The sequence below is a fragment of the Lemur catta genome, chromosome 4 (assembly GCF_020740605.2).
Source record: "Lemur catta isolate mLemCat1 chromosome 4, mLemCat1.pri, whole genome shotgun sequence".
Taxonomy (NCBI): domain Eukaryota; kingdom Metazoa; phylum Chordata; class Mammalia; order Primates; family Lemuridae; genus Lemur; species Lemur catta.
Genome location: NC_059131.1, coordinates 52659119 through 52682448, shown reverse-complemented (window position 1 = coordinate 52682448; position 23330 = coordinate 52659119). Strand labels below are relative to the sequence as shown.

The window sequence follows — 23330 nt, the reverse complement described above, 5'->3', positions numbered from 1 at the left end:
AGAGCTGAAAGCAGCAAGCTACAGAACAGTATAGGACTGTGTACTGTCCATTTAGTTCACATTCTTGCTCTTATTTTGGCTATTTGTGTTGGAAGAATTTGTTGTATAATTCTTCTAGATCTTTATGCATTTTCCATTGTTTCTGTAACTTAGCTTTCGTGCCTCTTATACCTTTTTCTATTACTTTCACCTGTACCTTTAAAAGTCCCATTGTATCATCATATTTATTAATAACTTAATATTTTTGTTAGGTTTTTTGTTGTTTTTGTTAGTACTTTGGTTACAAAGTTTGCATAGGTTTTCAGTGTTTGTTCCTGACTCTGTTTTTCTTAAGTCATATTATTTTTAATGTGTGGTTTTAAGAGCATAAGGTTTTTTTCAGGAACATAAATATCGTGTTGTAGCAAATATGTTCCTTCATTTAGGTCTCTCAAATGCCTCTTGAATCAACTTCTTTATCCCCGTTGCCACTGGGATTATTGTGGTTCCATTTATTTCTCATATAGGCTATTTCTCTAGCCTAATACTTAATGCTTTTTTCTTTTTGCCTCCCGTTTCTTTTCCTTTATTCTGTCTTCCATATTGCCAACAGAGTTTTTCTTCTGACAGGGAAATCTAATGTCCAGGCATTCATTTAAAAGTCAGTGCTACATCCTGTAGAATTAAAAATTTAAACTCCTTTGTATGGCATTCATACTCTGATGCTTATTTCTTGCCATCCTTATTTTGTAACCAAGCTAAACTGCTTGTTTCTCAAATGCCTTATCTTTTTTCACTTATTGGTTCCTTTGTTTGTAATCTTCTATCTGCCATGTCCTTCCCCTTTCTCTGTCTGGCAAACATCATCAAGACCCTGTTCCAGTGGCATTCTATGAAAACTTTCCCAACTCTCCCAGGCAGTTAATGGCCATTTGTGAGTAACTTTCACTGTTGTACATTCCTTATTTCATTGTGTTAAACTGCCTTTCCTTAGCTGTGGGCTCCTGAAGGGCAGGGGATACTTTTTTTTTTTTTCATCTTTGGAAATATAGTCCCTATGTGGTATCTCTCATGTAATTCAGAGATGCAGTGGATTAAGTTATATTCATCATCTAAGGCTAGGGAGATCTTTAAGTCATGTGGATAAATGCTTAGAAAGCCCCAAGTATGTTAGGCACAGTGGGAAAGCTACCAGAGGAAACTGCTCTTGATTCTAAAAGTTAGGGGACTTATTTTATTCTTCAAGATTCTTTTTACATATCTGAGTAGAGAACTCTAGGTATCAAAGTATTACTTTCATTTGTAAATGTTAAGTAAATGTTTTCATAATTAAAGGGAACTCAAAATTTATGAATAATGTTTATTTTTGTTTACTTAAGCTGATTCATCTTTTTTGTTCTGGAGATTCTAGAACACCTGATAAAATGAGATTGCAACTCTAAATCTTTGATTTCCTTTCTGTAGCAAACATTTAATGTTCACCTACTACATATATCAAACAGAGTGTCAGGTATAAAGATGAAAGAATAAAAGATACATCCCCAGGGATTTCACAGCATAGGTTGAGTCAGGCATGTGGAGGGAAAAATTATAATGCAATAAAGTGCTTCAGTAGAGCTATTACAAGGTGCTAGATTTCTTCTGGCTACTCTCCTTGTCCAATTAGAACAAATATGGTAGCTATTTGAGCATTTTATTATTTATTATGGAGTTGTATATGTCAAACCATTATTTAAGTGCTGAAAGAATACTGTAATCATTTTGTTATGTTGCTTCTCAGTAAATTTTATTTGATATTATGAAAGGTGACATATTAATAATATGCTAGAAAAAGCATGGGATATAGAATTGAAAGACCTATTTTGGAGTACCCTGGATTTTTTTTTTTTTTTTAATATCTGTAAAATGGCCACAACATTGTCTGATTCAGAGTTCTTGTGGGTATTGGGATGTAGGTAATTATGCTTGATAAGATGCTTGATAAATTACAAAGTGCTGTTTACATCTTTTAGAATCAATTAAACTACTGAAGACTAGTATGTAGTATTTTTGGCAGGTCTAGGTTTCATAATCAACTCTAATTTCTGTGTAGCCCTCTGTCCAGTAAGGTAACAAAGTGGAAAATGTGTCAGGATATTTTTAACTACAAGTGACAGAACCCAACTAAAGTGACTTAAACAATAAGCAATGTATTATTTCACAGGATGAGAAGCCTAGAGTCAGTGAGTTACAGGATTGGGTTCACAGTTCATCAGTTTCATCAAAGACATAAGCCCTATTTACTTTAAAGCTCTGCATGTCAGGAGAGAGCTGCCACAATTTCAAACATCAACATCAGACTGAAGAAGAGCAGGGAGTGCTTCCTTATTTATCTCTTTTTATTAGGGAGGAAAAACTTTCTTACAAGTCTCAGAGAAGGTTTTTTCATTTGGTATCATTGTATTCTCAGTGGCCCTTGCATACCAGAAGAGGACCAAATACTTGTAACTTGGCCCTAGCTTACCTTCTGTCACCAGCGGCTAGGCCTTACGATAGTAAAAATAATCTCGTTAATATTTTATTTGATATGCTGAACAAAGATTGCAGATTATAGATGGGATTGTAGATAGTGAAAACTCTGTCTGGCTTCTGATGTTATACTGTATCTGTTCCCACACCAGAGCATAGCTGTCCCCTCATGTTGTCAGCCTCTTCACCAAAATATTTTCTCTGCCTAGTTTGCCGTAACCAAAATTCTGCTTCCCCTTGCAGCTCTTTCCAGTGAAGGATGGCTGTTAATTTTAGCTTAGGGGTAGTTGGTAGTTGTTGGCGTTGTTTTAGACCAGGGGTCCCCAACCTATGGTGAGTTGTATAATTATTTCATTATTACAATGTAATAATAATAGAAATAAAGTGCCCATGAATGTATGTGCTCGAATCATCCCGAGACCATCTCCTCCTGTGCCCCCTCTTGCCCACCCCCTGGTGAAAAATTGTCTTCCATGAAAACAGGCCCAGGTACCAAAAAGGTTGGGGACTGCTGTTTTAGACCACAGGTTGGAAAACTTTCTGCAAAGGATTGGATAGTAAGTATTTTAGGCTTGCAGACCATACAGTCTGTTGCAACAATTAACTCTGCCATTGTAGTGTGAAGCAGTTATAGACAATACTAAACCAATGAGCATGGATGTGTTCCAATAAAACTTAATTTACAAACACAGGTCAAGGATAGTTTCTTATATTAATATATGACACCAAAACCACAGGCAACAAAAGAAAAAAGATAAATTGAACATCATCAAAATTAACAAATTTAAACTTCATAAGACACCAAGAAAATGAAAAGACAACCCACAGGAAAAAATTTTTGCAAATCATGTATCTGATAAGAAACTTCCATCCAGAATATATAAAGAATTCTTACAACTCAGTGATGAAAAGACAACTCAGCTTAAAAATGGGCAAAGGATCTGAGGTGATGTTTCTCTGCAGAAGATACACATATGTCAATAGTGCATGAAAAGATGCTCAGCATCATTAGTCATTAGGAAATTACAAATCAAAACCACAGTTTGAAATCACACCCACTTGGATGGCTATAATCAAAAAGATAAGTATTGTTAAGGATATGGAGAAATTGGAACCCTTGTACATTGCTGGTGGGAATGAATGTAAATGTAGGCACTTTAGAAAATAGTTCCTCTAAGTGTTAAACATAAAGTTACCATACGATCTAGTAATTCCATGTCTAGGTATGTACCCAAAAGAAATGAAACGTGAAAGTAAGTGAAAAGCTTGTATATAAATGTTCATAAGAGCATTATTCATAATAGCCCCAACATAAAAACAGTCCACATGTCTAGTAACTGATGAATGGATAAATAAAATGTGGTATAGCCATACACTGAAATATTTGGCAGTAAAAGGAATGTGTTGATACTTGCTATGACACATTAGATTAACCTTGAAAATATTTTGCTAAGTAAAAGAAGCCAATCATAAAGGACCACATATTGTATGATTCTGTTTATATGTAATATCCAGAATAGGCAAATATGTAGAGTCAGAAAGTAGATTAGCAGTTACCTAGGGCTGGGGTAAGGGGGAATTGGAGAGTGACTGTCAATCCATATGGGCTTTCTTTTTGGGGTAGTGAAAATGCTCTAAATTTGATTGTAGTAATGGTTGCACAATACTGTGAATATACTAAAACCATGGAATTGTACACTTTGATGAATGAGATAGTGTTGTATATGGATTATATCTCAATAAAGCTGTTTAAAAACAAACTAGGTGGTAGGCCTAATTTGGCCTGGGGCCATAGTTTGATGACCCATAATAGATTATTTTTCATTCTCCTGCAGAGTCATTTCCTCCTATCTGACTGTACCTTTCCTTATCTGTTTTCATTGCCAACATCTTTCTGGATTCTCATTTTTTCATTCAAAATTTAAGTACCTTTCTCTCATTTTCCCTCTAGGTTCCACCATCACTTCATGTCATTATGGACATCCTAGCTTTAGTATTCTGTGACCATGCTTTCTCAATTATAATTATTGAAAATGCCATGCGTATAAAGTTTTTTGTTTGGGGTGGGGTTATGTTTCAAATTAGAATGTAGTACCAAATTAGTATTGCTGTCTACAGGAAGTTTTTGGATGGTTTCCATGTAATAGTATTTTATGTTTTTCATCCTTTACTCCTCCTCTTCTCAGCTATGTTCCTCTATCTCTCACTCTTATTGTTGTGTTTCTGTAATTGTGAGTGCTGTTAGATATTTGAAAGACACATTTAAAATTGCTATGCTAATGTAAATTAGCAGTGACAAGCCACTTGAATTTAAGTGTTCTAAGATGAGAAGAGAATGGCTACAGTAACTTACTGCTTCTCTTTATGATACATTGATAAGAATACTATGGGAATTGTATTAGCTTGAATTCCAGTTTGATCTCTGCCACTACCAGCTGTGCAAACTGCTTAACTTTCTTGATACCCTCTGTTTACCCAGGGATTCTTTGGAGGATAAATGACATAATGTATGTAAAATCTCTAAAAGAATGCCCAGCACATGTTATTTCACTTTTCCCCCTAAATAAATATCTTTTTTTTCCCCATCCATATTTATATTCATGGAGTTAAGTTTTAAGGATTTCTTTGTAGATCCATTAGTTTCTACCTTTAAAAAAGGGCTTTTAAAACTTGAAACTTGACAAAGTAACCACATTTATGTTTAGTTTGAACTAGTTATTGAGATTTAAATTAGTATATGTGTTGGAGGGATTTTAGGACTTCGTAAGAATTGTCTTAATTTGGAGAAAAGTAATTCCACTATTAGAGTAAAATCAGAGGAGAAAAGTCAACAGGTTTTTTGTTTGTTTTTGTAAATTTAGGCTTAAAAAAAATCTCTGCTTTAATAAACCTTTTGTCATATGTCTGTTGCCACTTGAGAAATATCTTATACCTTTGGGAGTGAAATATACTATTAATTGACCGCTTACAGTGTACTGAACACTTTGTAAAATACCATTCTTACCTTTTTGGACATAATGCTCAATTTTTTGAGAGTTTGTCTAAATGTTGGGCGTCTCATTCCTGGAAAAATTAAGTGTTGGCATACAGGAGGAGTCCACTTATAAATGGACTGTGTTTAAAGTTCATACACGATTTGTTTGTGAGTCAATGTATTTTTCCAAAGAAATAAAAAAAAGGGGTTTAATGAAAATTTACAAAAGCATATTTAAATGATAATTCAAAAATATTAAGTATTTTCTATGTATCATGCACTGAAGAATAACTGTAGTGAATAAAACCAGTGCTTTGCTATTATGGAGGTTGCAGTGCAGTGAGGTAGTCATAGTGAGAAACTGATACCATGTATGGAAACATACTTTTACATTTAATTTTGGTCTTAGTTAAGATAGAATCTTGTCTCAGTTATAGCCAAAGTAATTGTTTGATTACTCAGAAAACATTTTTCTATAAGACAGACTTAAAATCATGTCTATCTTTGTGTGGTCAGTAAATAAGAAAGTATTTGTGATAGTATAGTAAATAATGAGTTCATTTTGAAGAATCTTAGCTCTTAAGATCATTTTAAAGATAGTTTTGCAGGGCTAAGGTTGGTAATTATTCTTTATCTAGTAACCTGTTTAGCTTAAAGTTGTTATTGATCAAATTAAATTTACACCTTGCTTTTAGTATGATTTATGGAAAGTCTGAACCTACCAAAAAAAATTGGGAGTAATTGTTGTTTGTCCCCTTTGCTACTCTTAACCCTTCCTTCTTAAGCTTTTTTCTTACTTGATTTCTACAACCCTATTAGAATAGAATTCTAATAGTAGAATATATATATTCATAAAAGAATATATATAATTATATTCTAATAGTGCATAATAATTTGCATATTTGGCACACATTTTCTCAAAAATGAGCAGTGATCTTGTGTCACTCAAAGAAAACAATTGACATTGAAACAAGAAAAAAAATAGAAAACCTCACCAAAGAAATAGGAGATATAAAGAACAATCAAATGGTAATTTTAGAACTGAAAAATATAATAACCAATACAGTAGCCCAGTGAGTAGGCTTAGTAGCAGAATAGAGCAGAGGAAAGGATCAGTGAACTAGCAGGTAGAAGAAATTACCCAATCTGAACAGCAGAAAGAAAATAGGAAAAAAAAAATAATGCACAGAGCCTTAGGGACCTGTGAGATCATAAAAAGAATTAACACTTGTGTCATTGGATTCACAAGAAGAGGAAGAGGAAAGAGGACAGGGTTGAAAAAGTACTTAAGAAAATAATGGCTGAAAATTCCCCAAATTTGGCCAACGACTTAAACCTACAGAGGCAAGACACTGAGAGAACATTCATCAGGATAAACCCATAGAAATCTAGACCAAGATACCTCAAAGTCAAACTTACAAAATCTAAAGACAGGTCTTGAAATCAGCAGGAGAAAAATGGTACTCTGTGTAGATGGGGAAAATAGTTCAAATGATAGCAGATTTCTCATCAGAAACCATAGAAGACAGAAGGTGACACATTTTTTCAAGGCTGAAAGAAAAGATCTGTAAACCCAGAAACTTATATCCAGGAAAAACATTCTTCAGAAGTGAAAGGGAAATGAAGACATTCTCAGATGAAGAAAAACTAAGAGAATATGTCATCTGCAAATTTATCCTAAAAGAATAACTGGAAGAAGTTCTGAAAACAGAAGGGAAACCACAAAAGAATCTTAGGACATCAGGAAGGAGGAAAGAACAATTCAAAGTGTAAAAGTATGATTAAATACAATTGATCTTCCTAGTTTTCTAAATCATGTTTGAGAGCTGAAGCAAAAATTACTGATGTGGTTCTAAAGGTATGTAGAGGAAATATTTAAGACAACTGTAAGCAGGGGGAGGGTAAAATAACACCAGTAGACTATGACAAATTATGTATATATAATGTAATACATAGAGGAACCCCTAATAAAGGTATCCAAAGAGATAGATGCAAAAACACTGTAGATAAATCAAAATGGAATTCTAAAAATAAGTAACTCACTAGGAAGACAGGATAAATAGAAATGAGAAACACAAAGAACAAACAGCAAAACAGAAAACTAGCAAAATAAGCCCTAACATACCAATAATAATAAAATGTAAATGGTCTAAATACACCAGTTAAAATACACATATTGGCAGAGGGGATTAAAGACATTACCTAATTATATGATGTGTGTAAAAAATTCACTTCAAATATAATAATACAGGCAGATTGAAGGTAAAAGGAAGGAGAAAGATGTACTGTACAAACATTATTTCACAGAAAGCAGGCATGGCCATATTAACATCAGATAAAGTAGACCTCAGAATAAAGAAAATCACCAGAGATAGAGAATGGGCTTTATGTATTAAAAAAAAAGGTCAATCCAATAAGAAGACAGCAATTTTAAATGTGTATGCATCAAACAATAGAGTTGCAAAATATATGAAGAAGAAACTGTTAGAATTGAAAGAAGAAATAGACAAATCCAAAATTGTAGCTGGAGATGTCAACACCTGTTTCTCAACAAATGGTTAGAACAACTAAGCAAGAAAATCAGCAAGTGTATAGAGGCATTCAACAGTGGAATCAACCAGCGGTATCTAATCCATATTTATAGAACACTCCACCTTTTCAAGTGACCACAGAAAATATACCAAGATACGTTATATGCTGGACCGTGAAAACAAACTTAACAAATTTCAAAGAATTGAAATTAAAGAATGTGTTCTCCTACCACAATGGTATCACACTAGAAATCAGTAATAGGTAAGTGGAAAATCTCTAAACACTTGAAAACTAAACAACACACGTCTAAATAATCCATGGATCAAAGAGGAAGTCTCAAGGAAATTTTTTTTTTTTTTTTTTTTTTTTTGAGACAGAGTCTTACTTTGTTGCCCGGGCTAGAGTGAGTGCCGTGGCATCAGCCTAGCTCACAGCAACCTCAGACTCCTGGGCTTAAGCGATCCTACTGCCTCAGCCTCCCGAGTAGCTGGGACTACAGGCATGAGCCACCATGCCCGGCTAATTTTTTTGTATATATATTTTTAGTTGGCCAGATAATTTCTTTCTATTTTTAGTAGAGACGGGGTCTCACTCTTGCTCAGGCTGGTCTCGAACTCCTGACCTCGAGCGATCCACCCACCTCGGCCTCCCAGAGCTAGGATTACAGGCGTGAGCCACCGCGCCCGGCCAGTCTCAAGGAAATTTTTAAAAAAATACATTGAGCCTAATGAAAATAAGAATACGACATATCAAAATTTGTGTGACACAGCTAAAGCAGTGCAGAGAGGGAAATTTGTAGCACTAAATGCACACCACAGAAGAGAAAAAAAAAATCAGTAAGCTTTCATCTCAAGAACCTAGAAAAAAAATGAGCAAAATCTACCTGGAGCAGGCAGAAGGAAGGAAATAATAAAGAGCAGAAATCAGTGAAATCAAAAAGAGAAACACAATAATCAGTGAAATGAAAAAGCTGGTTCTTCATAAAAAGAGAAGACAAGTAATAAAAGAAGGCACACACAAATTACCAGCATTAGAAATGAAATAGGGGGTGTCATTATAGACCCTGCAGACATGAAAAAAGATAATGAGATACTATGAGGAATTCTATACTATACACATAAATTTGACAACTCTGAAGTAATGGACCAATTCCTTAAAAAGCACAAACTATCACACCTCTCTTAGTATGAAATAGAATTTGAATAGCCCTATTGTTTTGATACCAAGATTCAAAAAAAGAAAAAATTAATAGACCAATATCTCCATATCAATGCAGATGCAAAAATCATTGGCAAAATATTAGTTAACAAATAGAATTAAGCAATACTTTTTAAAAATTATATACCATGATCAAATATGGCTTATTCAAGGATGCAAGGCTGGCTCACTATTTGAAACTTGATATAACCATATTAACAGACTAAAGAAGAAAAATCCCATGATTGCATCAGGTGATGAAGAAAAAACATTTGACAAAATTTAGCACTCATTAATTATAAAAACAAACAAAAGAAAAACTCAGAAAAATAGATAAAGAGGGAAACTTTCTCAGTTGGATAAGGAAGATCTATGGAAAGGTGGAGCTGATTTTATAATGACAAAAGACTGAATGCTTTCTCCATAAGATCTGTAATGAAGCAAGGATGTTTGCTCTAACTACTCTCTTTCAACATATTGCTGTAAGTTCTAGCCAGGGGAATAAAGCAGGAAAAGAATATAAAGGCACATAGATTGGAGAAGAAGAAAAGCTGTCCCTATTTGCAGATAACATGATTGTCTACATAGAAAAATCCCAAGAAATCTACCAAAAAAAAAAAACCCCACTTATAGAACTAATAAATAAGTTCAGCAAAGTTGTGCAGGTTACAAGATAAACTTTTTGTTTTGAGACAGAGTCTCACTCTGTCTCCCAGGCTGGAGTACAGTGGCACTATCATACCTCACTCTAACCTTGAACTCCTGGGCTCAAGCAATCTTCCCACCTCAGCCTCCCCAGTAGCTGGGACTGCAGGTGCTTGCCACTACACCTGGCAAATTTTTAAAAAATGTTTTATAGAGGTGGGGTCTCGCTATGTTGCCCAGCTTGGTCTTGAACCTCTGGTTTCATCTCAGGTGATTACTGCCTTTGCTTCCCAAAGCAGAATATAAGATAAACATTTAAAAATTGTGGTTAACACTGGGTAGTAGAGGAAAAATAGGAATTGGGTAGTTTAGGTATTGTTTAATAGGAGATAACGTTTTAACTGTAATATTGAGTAATAGGTATGATCATCTCAGGTCCCATTATGCAATAGAATCCTTAAAATAGTTAACATATATTATGTGCCTTCAAACATTTGCTGGATGGATTCAAGGAAGTTAGAATAATTATGACAGCATTTACCAGACTAGAAATTTTTAGGTTTTTTTTTTCCTCCTAAAATCATTTGAGAAGTACAGATACGTCATTGATTTCTCTTGGAAAACTAGTCACTACTTAAGAATTATATACTATTTTAATGAATACTTCTGCTATGTGGTAGCGTCATAACTAATTTTTATAGAGTATCCACAAAATCCCTAGTGCCAGATTTGTTGCTATAACTAAGGTCATGTTAGATTTATATTGCTGACAACTTGTACTCCTGAGATCTCTTGCTTTTTCCTTTCTTACATTGATTGTTGTACAGGCATATAAAAGAAAATAATAAAACATCAAGCATATTGTACTTGGGAAACTTTCTGTCTCTTGAAACCAACAGGATGCTTTAGAGAGTTTCTTGACATTCTGCACCTGGTTTCTTCTCCCTCCTTCCCTCACTCTCCTTAGTGCCTGTATTTGAATATATCTAGCATCTTTATTAGTAGTAAAAATTTTTGTCTAGAAGGACCCTTTGAAGTCACCTATTCTAACTTATTTCAACTTTCTGAAGGAAGTCAGTGCTGAGAGGGGTACTTGTGGACACACAGGTTTTTAGAAACAGATTTGTCCTGGAAGTCTACTGATACCATTGGTTTTTATCTTCTGCTTCTGTCTTTTGATCTTTTCACTTTTGTGCCCCACATTCATGTATCTATAGTGTGACACCTTGCTTTATAGTTCTAAGAATAAAGAGTATCTGTTCTAGATCAGTTAAGATGGTCAGTGATTTCATCCTAGAAAATTTGATTTCATTATAATAATTACATTAACTCTGGGATGTTGGCAAGCTATCTTTCAGCAGATAAATATTGGATTGATTCCTAAGACAACTTTTTCTTCATGTCCATGTTATTCAGCATTTAAAAAAATTTATTATGATCGTCAATTTTGGGATAAAATCTGTAGGAATCAGCAAAATATTGTCTAAAGGAATTTTCTGGCTAAGAAATGAAAAAAACTTTTTTGTATCTCTGTTTTTTCTTATAGTTACTTTGATCTTAAAGTGACAAGGTTTGAGAGAACAAAAATAAGTTTTATAGATGTGTTCTGTAAAGTTTAGAATATTTTCAAAGGGTATACTGTCAGAATATTTAGATGTTTATCTAGTAGAGTAAGAGGTGACAACATTGCCTTCTGTGGTTATAGACCATCCTTATGGACTATAAATATTACTTCAGTATTAGAGTACTGCTTGGTTATTGAAAATGTATGTAGATCCAAATGCTTAGTAGATACTCATGAAAAGCAAGCATTAAGGGAAGTGAAAACTTAAAGTACTTTAATAACTGGACTTTTGAGAATTTATTGAGTCTTCTGATGCCCTTAATCTAACTATGTACTGTAACATAATGATGCTTAAAATGCCACTTGCATTAAGTTCCAGATTTTTACCATGCACCTATAAAATTCTTCCTTAAATTAAGGACAGTGTTAAATCTGGCAAGGGATATCAAAAGGTAATAAGACAGTTGCTGCCTTCATGAAATTTAAAATCAGAGAAGGGGACTAAGTAAGGGATGAATTATAAATGTCAAGATTACTATAACTATAAATAATTTTTGGTTTCTCATTCTGTAAGATTAATCTGGAAAATATGTTATGTGTTATTTACTATGAACGTATTCCCTTGAAATGCATATGTATTTTATAAAAACAAAAATCCATGTTGTTTTTGAATTTTTAATAATAGCATGACAGTTATGAAACTGAATTTGTTATTTTAAAGAAAGTGATGAGATTGCTTCTTAACAGTGTAGCAATTGTTAGAAGCAATTTCATTATACTTGGGACCAAGATCCTTAAAATATTGAGTTTTAAAAATGAACTTTATTTAAGGCATAACTTATATAATAAAATTAACCAGTTTTAAGTATACAGTTAATATGCCTTGACAAATTCATATAGTTTTATAAGCACCACGACAGTCAAGATGTAAAACATGTCCATCACCCTAAAATGTTACCTGGCACCCCTTGCATTCACCCCATGCCCTCAGCAGCCCCTAAACTTACAATCATTATAGTTTGCTTTTTTCTGGCATTTATAAATGGAATTATACAGCATGTAGCCTTCATGTTTGGCTTCTTTCATTTGGCATATTGCTTTTGAGATTCATTTACATTGTTGTATGTATAGTCTTTTCCTATTCGTTACTGAACAGTGCTTCATTGTCTGGATACCAGTTTGTGTATCCATTCACCAGTTGAGGCTTTAGGTTGTCTCCAGATTGGTCTATAAGTAGAAAGCTGTTATGGATGTATGTGTGCAAATCTTTGTGTGCGCATGTTTTCATTTCTGAATGGTATGTTAAATTTTATTAAGAATCCACTGAACTGTTTTTCCAAAAAGGCTGTATGATTTTGAGTTCCTGCTAGCAATGTATGAAATTTCCAGTTGCTCCATGTCTTCACCAGTGCTTGGTATTTTTACTTTTAGACACATACACTATATGTCTGGATATTAGTTTCTATTGCTGTGTGACAAATTACTATAAACATAGTTGTTTAAAACAGCCCGTTTCTTTATAGTTCCATAGATCGTATGTGGCAGGACTAGGTTCTCAAGGCTATCACAAGGCTGAAATCAAGGTGTCACCCAGACTGAGTTCTCCTCTGGAGGTTCTGGGGAAGAATCTGCTTTCAGGTTGTTTCAGGTTGTTGGAATTCAGCTCCTAGATGTTGGAGGATTGAAATCTGTTTGCTTGCTGTCAGCTGGGAGTCACGCTCAGCTCCTGAGGGCTGCCTGCCTTCAATACCATGTGGCCTCTCAGTCTCTCCTGTGTTGAACTCATCTCATGCATTGAATCTCCAGTTTGCCTTTCTTAGACCGTCAGGAGAAACCTGCGTTTAAGGGCTCTTACAATTAGGTCAGGCCCACGTGGATAATTTTATCCAAAGGTTCTTGATTTGGGATCTTAATTGCATGTGCAAAATTCTTTTGCAGCAGTACCTAGAGTAATTGTTTGATCAAATAACTGAAAAAAAAATGTATGTATACGAGGGATTTGGAATTCTGAAAGGCTAAGAATTCCTTCCACCACATAATCATTTGTTCTGTATCTTCAGTAATGCTTGATGTGTTAGTTTCTAAATTTGAGCCATGTTTGTTATGCTTCTTGCTTATTGTATAGCAATATCTCATTGTGGTTTTAATTTACATTTCTCTTATGTCCACTGATGTTAAACATTTTTTCATGTGTTTATCTGCTGTTAATATATTCTGTTGTGAAGTGTATATTGAAGTCTTATATCTATTTTGAATTGCATATTGATATTCAATTGTTCTGACATCATTTATTGCACAGACTTTTTTTTCCACATTGAGTTACCTGGAAACCTTTGTCAAAAATCATGTGTTATGTGTTTACTTTGTGGTGTTCCATTGATCTTTGTCTGTTCTTACAACAGTATCTCTCTGTTGATGACTTTAGCTTTATAATAACTCTTTTAGTCAGATAGTGTTAGTCCTTCAACCTTGTTCTTTTCAAATCGCTTGGCTGTTAGGTCCTTTGCATTTCCATGTAAACTTAAAAATTAGTTTTATTGATTTCTATAAAATATTCTGCTGGGATTTTGATACCGTACATGATGTTGACACTCTTTTTGAAGAATTTTTGTAGCTACCCTTTATAAATTGAGAAAGATCCCTAGTTTACTAAGTTCTTGTCTTATCATGAATAGGTGCTGAAATTTGTCGCATGCTTTTATTGAATCTGTTTTGATGACCATATGGTGTTTTTTTTATTTTTTTAGAGATGGGGTCTCCTGTCAGCCATGATGGAGTACAGTGGCATCATCATAGCTCACTATATTTAGCAGCCTCAAACTCCTAGGCCAAAGTGATCCTCCTGCCTCAGCTTCCCGACTGAGTAGCTTAGCTGAGATTACAGGCGCATGCCACCATGCCTGGCTAATTGGTTTTTTTGTTGTTGTTGTTGTTGTTGTGTTTTTTTTGTAGAGACAGGGTCTCATTATGTTGCTCAGGCTGGTCTCAAACTCCTGGACTCAAGTGATCCTCCTGCCTCAGCCTCCCAAAGTGCTGGAATTACAGGCATGTGTCACCATGCCTGGCCATGATGTTTAATTTTTTAAAAATAATTTTTTCCTGGATTAAATTTGCTAAAATATTGTTAAGAATTTTTGCATTCGTGGTCATGAAGAAATATTAGACTATTCTTTTTTGTATTGTCATTGTCTGATTTTAGTATCAGGGTAATGTTGGTTTCATAAAATGAATTCAGAACTAATTCCTCCTCTTCTGCTTTCTGAAGGAATTTGTGTAGAGGTGGTATGTTTTTGGAATTCATCTTTCTGATGAATTGACTCATTTAGCATTATGAAATACCCCTTTTCGTCTCTGGTTAATACTTCTTGTTCTGAATTCTACATTGCCTGATGTTACTAGCTCTACTGTATCTTTTTAGTTATAACTTACCTGTAACCTATGTTTAAAGTGGATTTTTTTGTACATAGCATATAGTTACATCTTTTTAGTTGGAATTATTAGACTACTTACACTTAATTAGTATGATTCTCAAAATGTTTATATTTAAATCTGCCATCTTGCTATTTATTTTTTCTCAATTGCTTTTTTGTTTTGCTTTTTTGTTTGATTGAGTGTTCCTTCTTTTGTTTGTTTGTTTGTTTGTTTTTGGAGACAAGTCTCACTCTGTTGCCCTGGCTAGAGTGCAGTGATGTCGTCATAGTTCCCTGCACCCTCACACTTCTGGGCTCAAGCGATGCTTTTGCCTCAGCCTCCCGAGTAGCTGGAACTACAGATGCACACCACCACACTGTGCTAATTTTTCTATTTTTTTGTAGAGACAAGGTCTCACTCTTGCTCAGGCTGGTCAAGAACTCCTGGCCTCAAGCAATCCTCTCTCTTCAGCCTCCTGAGGTGCTAGGTTTACAGACATGAGCCACTGTGCTCAGCCTGTATTGAGTATTCTTTAATTTTATTAGTATTCTCCAGAGAAACAGAAGCAATAGAATGTGTGTGTGTGTGTGTGTGTGTGTGTGTGTGTGTGTGTGTGTGTGTATGTGTACATATATATATAGAGAGAGAGAGAGAAATTTATTATATGGTATTGCTTCACATGATTATGGAGGCTGAGAAGTCCCACTATATGCTTTGTGTAAGCTAGAGATCTAAGAAAGTGGGTGGTGTAGTTTGAAGGCCTGAGAGCTAAAGGGTTGGTATAAATTCCAGTATAAGTCTGAAGGCCTGGGAGCCAGGAACACCAGGACAGGAAAAGATTGATATTCCAGTTTAAGTACTCATGTAGAGAGCTTATTCAACCTTCCTTTGCCTTTTTGTTCTATTCAGCAGATTGGGTGACCAATCAGTGCTTTATTCAGTTCACCAATTCAAATGCTAACATATTCCAGAAACACCCTCATAAACATACTGAGAAATAATGTTTAATGCGGTATCTGAGCATCTCTTGGCCCAGTCAAGCTGACATTAAAGTTAACCATCACAATGATACCATTTTATTTTGTCTCCTTTTTTGGAAAATAGTTGCTCTATAGGTTACAGTATACATCGTTTACATGTCATGCTTTACTTTCAAATAATGTTTCCCATGTAATGTAACATCCTGACAATGGTATACATCCATATTTTTCTTCTCACCCTTTGTGCTGCTGTTGTCATACATTTTATTTCCACATTTTATATACTCCTCAATCTGTTGTTACTATGTTTGTTTAAATAATCAACTATATTTTAAAGACATTTAAAAATGAAAAAAATGTCTCTTGTATTTACCTGCTTATTTACCAGTTCTGGTTTTCTTCATTTCTTGGTCTAGATCCAACTTTCCATCTGATAATATTTTTCTTCTGCCTGGGGATTTCTTTGACTTTTTTTTATAGTGAACATATGTTGCTGCATAATTCTTTCAATTTTGGTTACCTGAAGGAACATTTTGTTTTAATATTTGACAGATATTTTTGCTGGGTATAAAAACTGATAGTTTTTTAAGAAACACTTCAAACAGATTCCATTGTTTTCTGTCCTTTGTATTTCTGACAAGAAATCTGTAGTCATTTTGTCATGTGTTTGTAGAGTGTCTTTTTTTTGTTTCTCTGATTATATTTAGGATATTCTGTATCACAGATCATTAGCAATTTTAGTATGTGCCTTGGTTTGGGTTTCTTCATATTTCTTCTGCTTGGGGTTCATTGACCGTCTTGGATTTTTGGGTTTAAAGTTTTCATCAGATTTGGAAGATTTTTTTGGCCATTACTTCTTTAAACATCATATATATTAAAATTTTTTATTGAGATTAAATTCACGTAACAGTCATTTTAAAGTGAATAGTTCAGTGGCATTTAGTATGTTTATGTTGTGCAACCGCTACTTCTATATGGTTCCAAAATATTAATATTTTATCATCCCAAAAGGAAACTCCATAGCCATGAAGCAGTTGTTCATTATATCCCCTTCCCCCACACCTGACAACCACCAATCCTGCATTCTATTAATATTTCTATGGATTTACCCTATCAGAATATTTCATATAAATGGAATCATACAACATGTGGCTTCTTTTACTTAGCATAATGTTTTTGAGGTTCATCTATGTTATAGCATCCTGTTATGTTTTTTATTGGATGTTATATGTTGTGAATTTTATGCTATTGTGCCAGCTTTTGTTTTATTCCTGTAAGGAGTGTTAGAATTTGTCATACACTTAAGTTACTGGGTATCAATTTGATCTTTATGAGGCTTACTTTTAATGTATCTTAAGGTAGATCCAGAGCAGCTTTTAATTCATTGCTATTACAGCCATTCTGAGGGCTCTACCCAATTCCCTGTGTATTTAAAGGTTTCTTTCTTCTGGCCCCTGGGTTAATGAAATATTCCTAGCTCTGTGCAAACTCCAAGAATTATTCATCCTGCTACTAGTTCTTTCTCTGGCTTTGGGTAGTTTCCTCTCAAATTTATACAAAAACTGGAGGGAACTTTTCTGCAGATCTCCAAAGGGGTTTTTGTTTTCTAAGGTACTCTTTCTTCCCCACACATCTAACCTCCCTGGCCTCCTGAACTCTGTGTATCTTTGACTTTTCAGTTCAACAACACCCTGGAGTTTTGTTTCTGTTCTCCCTTCCTGTGGTGCAATCTGGAAACTTCCTCCAGGCAGTAAACTGGGATAATCTTTGGGCTTACTTCTTTTGTTTCCTTATGTAGGTGATCATAGATCATGTCTGAAAAATGTTGTTTTATACAATTTTTCTGATTTACCAGCTTTTTATACTGGTAGAGCAGTTCACATAGCATTTCTCCTTCATAGGCAGATGTGACTAAGTTTTTAAATCAGTATTAGTGTAAGCAAAGTCTGTCTTGAACTTCAAGCAAGTGGATTGATTTATTTAAGGACCTCATTATCAAGTGGTCTTGGTAGTTATTGGGTCACATGGTACAATGTTTGAATTCTGCAGGCTTTGTTATATGAGTTTAAAACATGTTTATTAGCTTTAGAACTGTTTTCATATTTAGATATGACTTTATGGTTTGGTTAGTTGAAAGGTTCTCTTACCAGTAAATGCCAGTACACTGTTGAATGTGTCTAGTATTTACCATTATTTCAATATTTTTTAACCCTGGACTGGAGCTATCAGCTAGAAATTCACTGCAGAACTAACTTACCTTCAGAAGTGCTGTTTTTCTAGTTACGTCTGATAATAATAATTTGCAAAGTGATGCATATTTCTTGCTTAAATATAATTGTGCTAGGCTGGGTGCAGTGGCTCATGCCTGTAATCCTAGCACTCTGGGAGGCAGAGGTAGGAGGATCTGTTGAGCTCAGGGGTTGGAGACCATTCTGAGCAAAAGTGAGACCCCGCCTCTACTAAAAAATATTAAAAAATTTGCCGGACCTGGTGGCACACGCCTGTAGTCCCAGCTACTTGACATCACAGCACTCAGGCCAGGGAACAGAGTGAGACACTGTCTCAAAAATATATATATATAAATAAATACATATGTATAAAATTGTGCTTTAGGTTCAGGGATCAACAAACTATAGCCCACAGGCTAAACCTGAATGAAAAGATTACTGATAAATTTAATACTCCCTAGTAGTAGCTCAAGAAGCTGGGAGTGGAGAGATAAAAGGGAAGCTCTGAAAGGCCTATTTTTACTAATGACAAAACATAATGAAGACTGAATGTGGGGCAAGATTATATTGACTTGACAAAGTCATCTTTATATTGTTAGGTTTTGCTTTTTTTTTTTTAACGGAAGGTAAATTTTGAAGACATTCTTGCTGTAAAAGTTCAAACAATACAGAATAAGGAGTTAAAAAGTTGGGGGGGCGGTGTAGAATAGAGATGGTATACATCTCTACCACATAACCCTTTTATCTTCACTTACAAAACAGTAACATTGCTCATTTAAAAAATCCAGCAACTCACAATGACAATGTAAACTTTAGTAAATAAAATACCGGTTTACTCTTGAGAGCCTTGCAAGAAAGGTACTTAACTTTAAGGTAGAGTGGAATAATAATAAGAAAAAATAATAAAAGGAATATTTTAAAAATTGAAGAATATGTGAGGCAATAATCCTAGAAATCATGGTAAGAATATTAACATCAATTAAGTAACATTCAAAATAAGCAGAAACCCATCTCTACTCATTACTAATGTCAAGCTTTATTAATGTTTGCTTTTCTTTTATCTTTAATATATATTTTATATTTACAGTGACCTAATATTAAATTAACCAGTTTTGGAAAATTGCTATTATCTACTATAACTTGCAAGGAAAAGATTAGTTATTGGTAACCTGTCTAGAATTGAGGATGAATAAACTTTCCTTAGACTTTAAGTTTATATAATATTAAAGATACTTTTAGGAGTTTAAAAGCCAGCCAGCCATACTAAAATTTTTCAGGTTGTTTTTGATAACTTCTTAGGATATATAAGTATATTTAAACATTCTGATGTTAATTGTACACTTATAGCAGTTGTACACTTATTGCTATTTAATTGCTAGGCAGGGTCAAGAGTAGATAAATGGAATGTAGGATGCTTGGGTCTCAATTTACCACTGACCTTTAAAAACTTAATTTACTTTACTTTAAATTCTATAGACCCTTTTAAAGATCTTAATGATTCTATCTCTGTGAGTCTGTTATACTTGGAATTTTTACTGTTTTAGATTTAGAACTACTTCTGATTCCACTGCTAATCAAATGGTGTGATCTTCCACCAGATGTTTCACCTCCCTGAGCCCAGTCCTTGAGAGTTGTTAAACGTAGGCATTGGCCCAGGTCTGTAGTTTTTCTAGAACACCTTTTTCCTTAAAAACACTTCACGTAGAATCCTAGTATAGACAGTAGATAGTTGGTTTTATATTTTTTAAAAACTAGGAGTTCAAATTATATTAGAGTCTATTCGTGAGATAAGACTTTCCATGAAAAAAAAAATTGGGGTGGGTTTCAGGCGACTGGCTGTTTTATATTGCACTTACCTTCACGTTAATATTTTTCTTATTTTAGTTGCATAGCATACAGGAAATTCTGTTTCAATGCAGGTAAAAATGGTAACAGGTTTTTGTTTTTTTCTTTTTAACAGCTCACTTTGCAGTCTCAGGAAACTGTTCCGTTAAAGAAAGATAGCAAGGGAAGCTTTATTTTGAGATCTACCCCAAAATGAATTCACCAGCTTAAGAAGTTAGAGCATTGACAGTCTCCAGTGTGTTAAAATCTGACATATAAGATGTTTAGGGTATTAAAAATATTTAAAATATATTTTAATTCAGTGTTTGCGTATGTCCTAAGTGTTAGAGCCACAAATCAGACCCGTCTAAGAGTTCTTTCTACCATATTGTATACATTTTCTTACCAATTTTTAAAAATGTAAATGTAATTTATAGATCTAGACATATTAGTTTATGGCTTATTTCCCTGTGTTCTGTGACTTAAATGTTTAATATTTTAAAGAAATTTGTGTCTATTTTATGACTAACTGGTTTTTTTTCCCCTCCCAGGGAAATGAGGCAAGTTATCCTTTGGAAATGTGCTCACACTGTAAGTTGAATATTCTTGTTATCAAGATTTTCTTTTATTCACACATCTATATGTATGTATGTATATGCATCATATACTTCTAAAAAATATATATATATATATATATATATTTATATAACAAAGTTAGCCCTTAACTATTTACTAGAATTAGGGAAATCTTTTTATAGACTTCTTTATTATTGATGTATACACTATGCTGTGGTAACAGATAAACCCTCAAATCTCAGTGGCTTAACCTAAGAAATTTAACAAGGTTTTAAAATGGATTTGTAGGAGTTTTTTTCTCTTTGGTGACTCAGGGATCCAGCTTCCCTTGTCTTGTAATACCACCATCTTTTTGCATGGTTCCCAAGGTCACTGAAGAAGAGGGAAATGCAAGGACCTGCAGGCAGTGCTGATTGATGTTGGCCTTGGCTCAGAAGTGACTTATATTACTTAAGCTCATATTTCATATTTTGTGGACCAGATCTAGTTATACAGCCCCACCAAACTGCCACAGGGCTGAAAAGTATAGCTTTCCATATATTGAGGAAGGAAAAACAGATATGGCACATAGTATCCATTAAATCTTTGTGTTTTGTCTTTCTCAACAATGGAATCACTAACGTTTTTGTTAGTTTTTTAAATTTTAGGGTACGGGTGGGGGGGTGCTCCTCTGTCTTATCTGACTGAACAGTGAACTTCCAGAATAAACATCTGTTGTCTAAAACCTTTTTCTAATATTTAAAATGTTTTAAGTTCGAAAAAGGAATTCATATATGCATTTGATGGAAGCTTAATTTTTTTTTTTTTTTTTTTGAGACAGAGTCTCACTCTGTTGCCCGGGCTAGAGTGAGTGCCGTGGCGTCAGCCTAGCTCACAGCAACCTCAAACTCCTGGGCTCAAGCAATCCTACTGCCTCAGCCTCCCGAGTAGCTGGGACTACAGACATGCGCCACCATGCCCGGCTAATTTTTTGCTATATATATTTTTAGTTGGCCAGATAATTTATTTCTATTTTTTAGTAGAGACGGGGTCTCGCTCAGGCTGGTCTCGAACTCCTGACCTCGAGCGATCCACCTGCCTCGGCCTCCCAGAGGGCTAGGATTACAGGCGTGAGCCACCGCGCCCGGCCAGAAGCTTAATATTTGAAAGACTGGATGTTAATTTAGAATTTGAGTTAGTTAATTTACTTAATATTGCAATAAGAGTTAAAAAAAGACTTACACTAGTGGTCTGGTCACCTGCGATATCTGACGGTAGCCATAAATGGGCCTTTTTTTTTTTTTTTTTTAAATCAAGGGAATGTTCATTTTGGCATCCCTTTAAAAAATATAGGATTGTACCTCTGCAGTTTTGTATCCCAACGTATTTTAGTTTCATTTTGTTACTATTAGCTCTTGGGGTTAGGAATTAAGTCTAAAAAAATCACTATTCGATATATAAAACAACACTTATTCTTCCTCATAGTCTATTTTATTTATAAGTTAGTATTTAAAAATAAAAGATAAGGACTTAGTGACCCTTAAATCCTTGGTTATACTGTTCTTATACATTGTAATTTTATTAATTCAGTTCTGTCTGCTTTATTCTTTCCCCACCCACTTCCCCTTACATCTTTGAATCCTGATTTCTTTATATCCTTTGAGCAACCTCATTCGCTTAACTTAAGGTGAATTCTGTACTCTTCTGTTGTAATGTATCTATTGGCATGGAAACCAGGATTTCATGTTACATCACCAAGGGTGCTTGACATCATTCTGGTATATGAAAACTTTAAAACTCAACAAGAACATATTAATATCTCAGATTCATTTGCAGCCAGGGTTCTTAACGTTACTTTATTTCTGCCATACATATACTCATGTGAGATTTGGGTAGAAGTGACTTGGAGTTTGTTCTTTTCCTATTTTTACTGTTTCTGCTGATAGGATTCTAGATGTGATTTGGATTTTTATGTGTGTGTTCAGTGTTCTGGAGCCAGAAGCTTTCAAATTCACTATACAGTTTCTGAATTGTAGGATAGGCAATACAGGTTGACTGTCCCTTATTTGAAAAGCTTGAGACCATAAATGTTTTAGATTTTGGAATACAGGTGGACCTCATTTTATTGTGCTTCAATTTATTGCACTTTACAGATACTGGTTTTTTTTATATATATACAAATTAAAGGTTTTTGGCTAGTCTATGGGTGCTGTTTTTCAGCAGCATGTGCCCACTTCTTGACTGTCACATTTTGGTCATTCTCACAATATTTCAGAATTTCTATTATATTTGTATGATAATCTGTGATTAGTGGTCTTTGATATTACTATAATATATATGCACATATATATATATATTTTTTTTTCTTTCAGAAATGGGGCTCCACTATGCTGCACAAGCTGGAGTGCAGCGGTGTCATCATAGCTCACTGCAGCCTCAAACTCTTGGGTTCAAGCTGTCCTCCCGCCTCAGCCTCCCCAGTAGCTGGGACTATAAGGCATACGCTACCACGTCCTACTAATTTTTTTCTTTTTTACTTTCTGTGGAGATGGGGTCTTGCTATGAAATATATAGAAAAGTTAGCTGGATGTCATGGTGGCACGTGCCTATAGTCCAGCCTGCAGTCCCCAACCTCCGGTCCATGGTCTGTTAGGGACCAGGCCAGAGTGTCCCCCGTCCTCCATCTCCCCCCCACCCCTGTCCATGGAAAAATTGTCTTCCATGAAACTTAGGAACAGGAATGGGGGAGGGGAACTGCACAGCAGGTGAGTGGTGGTTGAGCTAAGCTTCATCTGCATTTACAGTAGCTCCCCATTGCTTGCATCACCGCCTGAGCTCTGCCAGGCAGAAAAATTGTCTTCCGTGAAACTGGTCCCCGGTGCCAAAAAGGTTGGGGGACTGCTGGTCCCAGCTCCTCAGGAGGCTGAGGTGAG

At 34.8% G+C, this 23330-nt stretch overlaps 1 protein-coding gene across 1 annotated transcript in view; it reads left to right on the top strand.

Annotated features, from left to right (window-relative positions):
• Positions 1-23330, top strand: part of PPP3R1 (protein phosphatase 3 regulatory subunit B, alpha) — a 64851-nt gene that overhangs the window by 13182 nt on the left and 28339 nt on the right. The window contains exon 2 of the mRNA XM_045549753.1: positions 20394-20433. Within this exon, the coding sequence (XP_045405709.1) occupies positions 20394-20433 (40 nt within the window). The remainder of the gene's footprint in view (positions 1-20393; positions 20434-23330) is intronic.